General features: G+C 54.8%; 1 protein-coding gene across 1 annotated transcript in view; it reads right to left on the reverse strand.

Moving 5' to 3' along the window:
• Window positions 1-5,329, reverse strand: part of Foxn4 (forkhead box N4) — a 20,991-nt gene extending 15,662 nt beyond the window's left edge. Inside the window, exons 1-2 of the mRNA XM_021187089.1 lie at window positions 5,217-5,329; window positions 4,718-4,806 (exon numbers count right to left, since the gene is read on the reverse strand). Coding sequence (XP_021042748.1) covers window positions 4,718-4,803 — 86 coding nt within the window. The 5' untranslated portion in view covers window positions 4,804-4,806; window positions 5,217-5,329. The remainder of the gene's footprint in view (window positions 1-4,717; window positions 4,807-5,216) is intronic.
• Between the last annotated feature and the right edge of the window lie 235 nt (window positions 5,330-5,564).

Genomic DNA, 5,564 nt, shown 5'->3' on the forward strand with positions numbered 1-5,564 from the left:
GTGGATATTAGCCCTGAAACCTAGAATACCCAAGATACAATTTGTAAAACACATGAAACTCAAGAAGAAGGAAGACCAAAATGTGGACATCAACAGCTGGGGAACCTCCTGCCGATTTCCAGGAACACCTACCCCCTTCTAGCTGCTAAATGCCTAGACGACAAGACACACAGAGTAGCTGATTCAGCCTGCCATTCCTTCACGGGACAAATATTTGCCCACCGAGGTGGACTGGACTCCACAGCGCTGTTCTGTGCCGCCGCTGATCACGCATGTGCTGAAGAGCCCAGTGGGTACCCAGAGAGGCTGAACCCGTGCCCGTGTGGCTGCGGTTCCTGTAAGGATCTCTGCCCCACATGGCTGAGTCTGAAGCCCGTGGTGGGCAGAGCGTGCAGGAGAAGGTACACCCTGTTTGAGCTCAAGTCTCACCCCCACTTCCTTCACCCAGACGTCTTTGTAGCTGTGTGACTTCCGGCAAGTCAGTTCCCACCCCCGCCCCCTTCTCTGTAAAAGAAAGAATAAGGAAAACAGAGTGGTGATTCTCACTGTCTCAGAGTCACAACATTGTGTGCTCCAGCCATGTTCTTAACTTCGAACTGTGCCTTCTGCTCCTCCCTTGGATGAGCCCCAGAAGGGGTGTGCCAGCAAACACTGGAGGGAGGGACTCGGAGCCACCAAGAGATCTTCATGACAAGGAGGTGCCCCACCCTCCTGGGCTGTGGTTGGTGAGAAACTGTTACAGTTCCACAAGCCGTTCTTGTCTCCAGGATTAAGCCTTTGAGGGCCCTGTTTACCCAGCCAACACGTTCTTTGTGATACCCTTTCAGAGTGGTTCACGGGGTGGGGGGGTGGCGGGGGGGGGGGAGGAGACAGTTAAATGCTACTTAGCACGCTCAGAAAATTCCCTGCAAGACAGAGTGGGTATACTGTGAAATGGTGTGATTTGTGGGGAGAGGGGAGTGTTGTTACCATTTATAACAATAGCTGACATGGGACTGTGTGTGTGTGTGTGTGTATATGTGTGTGTGTGTATGCGCGCGTGTGCGCACGCATTTTGCCGGGGTAGCATGACTGGACAACTCTCTTCCTTGTCTATTAAGTAGCTAGGATGCTAATCAATATTCTGATCTCAAAAATGGAGGCTGTGAAGATGTTAGTTCCCCTGTAAGTCTACCCTGGAGGTTACAGCTGGTGGGTGGCGCCTCCCTTAAGAGGTTCAATGTCCCACCTCACGTGTCGAGGGGCATTTGAGCAGCTTCCCATCACTAGGCAGGATCTGTCTGCTCACCTATCTATCCAGTTAGTGCTGAACTAGCCGGTCTGCCTGGCACTGTGGTTCACTGAAGGAAACCACAGTGGGTAGGTGGGTGGGGCATGGGGAAGGAGAGGCTGGGGGTGCAGTTTCTCTTCCCAGGATCTCTTCCTTTTTTAGGGCAGACCCTGACAGTTTGGGAAGCCAACGAACAGGGCAAGGACTCTCCGTGGAATACCACGGGAGCAGATGTGGGCTGGAGAATGCCAACCTGCCTCCCTTTGCTCAACTCCCCCTCTGGAGGAAAGGTGCTGCGGCTGACCTCTCGGAACTATTATGTTACAAAAGATGAGGAAGCTGCTCAGAATTTCTTATTCTCCTGCCTCTTCCCACGCCTAAGCTTGTGGGCAAGCAAAGTCCCTAGGCTCTGTCTCCGCGTCTGCAGATGGAGATGAAGCCAGGGTCTTCGCTATAAGGAAAACAGGAAGACCACACTTGCTGGGACCACAAGCACCTAGCCTAGTACCCAGCAGGAACTTAAGAACTACTCCCTGACATTCTGGGAGAGGAAGCTAAGACCCAGCTAAAGCTGCTGAAGCTCAAGGCTGCTCGCTCTGGGAGAGAGCCGCAGACAGTGGTGGCTGACTCTGGAGTCAGCCCCTAGGAAGAGAGAGGCTCTCTCTGTCTGGACCACCACCACTGACCCCTGACAGCTGCCCCAGAACTGGGCGGTTGGCTGCAGCCAGCAACGCCCTCCTGGAACGTGGGCTTTGAAAGTTAACTAACGGCTAAACTAGCCCCAGGGGGGCTGGAGCACCCGGCAGCTGCTCGGTGGCCTGTATAGGGAGCCCCAGCGGTGGCTGGACTCACAGCCTATAGGATTCAATCCTCCGAGCAGTCCCTGGAGACGCAGGAGCGCCAATGAGAAGCCATAAACCTCTCCTGGGCTATTATTCTGGGAGAAAAATGGGAGTGTTGAAAGTAATTATGAATTTTCCCTTCCAGGAACAAGTGCGGTCCTGGGCTGGCTGAACACCTTCCCCGTCGCAGGCACAACGCCCCCCACGGCCAGCCTGTTGATAGGTTTTCAGAGATTTCATTTCACAGAGTGGATTAGAGAGGGCAATAACTTGTCCAGGGGGTCACACAGTGCTGAGGTAATGTGTGACCTTTTGTTGGGGGTTGGGGGGGTGAGACTAGGGTTGTGATGAGCTCAGGTTTGAGGACTCTGAAGCGTTGACCCTGGCCAATCTCTGGATTCATTCCCTTACCAGATTGTCACAGGAATGCTGCAGCTCCCAGGACAGTTTGAGGGCAGCTGTTCACCACTCATCCTGAGAGTCACCATTGATACCGCAAGAGGTGGCAGTCTGAGGCAAAGGGCACCCAGAAGTTGCAGCAAAGATCAAGGCTTTAGCTAATCAACACATTGTGGCAAAGGCATGCCGGGGTCCAGGCACCTCCGGATCCAGTACCAATAGCACGGGGGCTTTGTCCAGTCCCGAGTCACCGGCTGGTCAGTGAGTGGGATACACCTGCCATTCCCTAAGGATGCTCTCTGCCTGCCCTCCCCTGGTGTTAGAGCCAGGCAGTGCTGTAGGCAGTTTCTGGTTGTCTCTGGCGTGGACATGTAGCCCAGCCTTCTGGGAGCTTCCATTGGGTGGCAGATGGGCGGGCATCCGGATTCGGGGATCCCACCCCACACTCGCCCGCAGGCTCTCTGTGGTTCTGACTCCCACACATTCCAACATGGCAACGTTGGAAGCAGCGACAACAAAACTAGTTAAGCAGCCTGTTAAAGCTAGTTAGAAGCCCGCCAGCTTTGCCGTGAATCCCGTGGCAGCCTAAGTGTGCCCGTTTATAATTTTCATTTTTATTTATTTTTTTATCTTTTTGGAGGGTGCGGAAACAGTCATGTCACAGCACGTGTGTAGAGGTCAGAGGACATCTTGGGGAGTCACTTCCTCTCTCCTGTCTTTTACAAGGGTCCCAGAGATCGAACTCGGTTCACCAGGCTTGTACCACAGGCGTCTTTACCCACTGAGCCATCTCACTGACTACAGTAAAGCTGTCCTGGGAACACGTAAGGTCTGCTGGGTGTCTGTTAACTTTAGGGTCATTTCTCATCTCCACTGTATTAAACCAATGATGCTTTAGAGATCACACCATCAGCAAGTGGCTGAGCCAGATGTAGCTGCTTGGTTGTCACAGCAACCCCATACCCACGGCCCCCGCCCCCGCCCGGGGCCATTTAGCTCCATTTTACAGATAAAGAAACTGAGGTTTAAGAAGTGTCACACAGCCAGGTTTTCCCCCAAGCTGGAGATGCTCACACAGCCTTCAGCCTTCACTTATAGCAAGAAGGAAGCCCAGAGGACCTAGGTTGGGTAAGGCTGGCCTCAGTTTCTACACCTGAGTGATGGGCTCAGCAGAGGCCAAGAATGATGGGTACGGTGACTGCTTTTGCACCTGGGCCGGGTGCTACGCACATATACATGCGTGTACACAAGTGTGCGCACACACACACACACACACACACACAACCCCAGTAAGATAAACCCAGCTGTTTGAATCCTTGGCTCCTTTGTGTCTAGAGACAGCAGCTGCCTTCTAATTGGAGGCTGCCCGTGGCCTCAGGAGGTAGGGCTGGGGCTACAGTGGGGGCCCGAGCCAGACAGCCCCTGGGTAAACAGGGCTGATCTGAGGTGACAGCCTGGCTTTTCCCGGGGCAGCCCCCATTGTGGCCCCACTACTCAATCAAGACATGGTGCTGGCTTTAGGGCCCTGGGAACCAGGTCAGGCCACTCAATCTCAAGGAAGAGAGGCTAACAGGGGACCCTGCAACCTTCCTTCTCCTCCCTCCTCCCTCCTCCCTCCTCCCTCCCCAAATCTCTGTGTGCTCCACTCTGGGCTTCAGTTCTCCCACCTGTAAGGAAGGTTTTTTGGGGAGGGGGTTGGTTTTTGGCTGAACTCCCTAATGGCTTTCCACAAGGAGGGAAGTTCCATAAGGCTCCCCCATGTTCCCCTGAACTTTGTGCTGCAAGAACCATTCTACATGGGCTTTACTTTGAGGCTTGTTGGCTCTTGAACTCCAAAAGAGACCCTGAGGTCATTTAAGTCACAGCACCATTCATTTATACGAGGAGAAAACCAGGCCCAGGGTAGGCAAAGGACTGGCTAAAAGTTACGCAGCCGGGCTAAGAACTCACAGTTGTAACCTACAACCTCCCAACATCCAGAGTGCTTTGGGGCACGGTGGGGTGGGGACCATTTCCTAGAGCCCCTGCTGGAGTCACTGGGTGGGGAGAAACAGCTGCTGGGGTCACCAGGCTGCCTGTGACCCACGAGGGACACTCCCTTAGAGGGGACGCAAAAGTGCAGAGAGCCGCTCTATCTGAAGCTCACACTTTGTAGCTCACAGACAAGGCAGGTGCGCCCCCCACCAGCACGTAGCCCGGCCCTCACCTGTATTCCTGTGGAGAGCAGTGGTGGCTGTGCCCTGAGCTTCTGATCGGTTCTGACATTCTGGACCAGATGCCACTTTCTATCATTTCCTTAGGGAGGGGGAAAAAGGTTCCTATCAGCACCGATGTAGGGCAGAGACCCACAGTTTCCCACAGTTCAGAAGCGACCCACAAAGGGTCACAACCTCAGGAAAATCCCACGGGGTGGGGAGTTAAGAGCCAAGGACGGACAGTGAGTGAAATTCCAAGTTCTTTCAAATTCAAGGAGAAGGGGGGAGGGGAGCCCCTAAATGGAAGCGCCAAGCTTTGGAAAGCCCAGGCCAAAATCAGTTCATGCACTGTACCACCCACCCGGCCACCCACAAACGCGGCATTAAATAAAATGGGGAGGATGCCCCTAAATCCTCCAAGCCAAGCTTGAAGCAGGTGTGGGAAGCCTCAGCCCCAGTGGAGCCCCCGTGGGTCCGACGGGGCGCGCAGCCCGGGCAGCACCGTGGTACCTGGAGCGGATCCTGGGTTGCTTGGCTGGGGCCCGGTGGCGCTGCGGCAGGGGGAACTCCCTTGCGCTCGCCCCTCACTGTCTCCAATTTGGCCACCGTCGCAGCTCGAACCGTTTTTAAATTTCCCTCTCTGGAGCTGTCCAACTCTGGGCATGCGCAGTAGGCGTGCCGGATTGTTGGGGGTCCTTTCCCCTCCTTTTCCCTAAGGGTCAGTTACAGGGCAGGGTCAAGGAGATTTCGGCGGGCGGGCCCCAGCAAGTCAACCTCGTGCGCCCCGCGGCTTCCGGCCCTGGGTTGGGCCGGTCACCGAGGGAGAGACACCCCTTTTCCAACTTTGCGAACAGGCGA

The sequence above is a fragment of the Mus pahari genome, chromosome 23 (genome assembly GCF_900095145.1).
Source record: "Mus pahari chromosome 23, PAHARI_EIJ_v1.1, whole genome shotgun sequence".
NCBI lineage: Eukaryota > Metazoa > Chordata > Mammalia > Rodentia > Muridae > Mus > Mus pahari.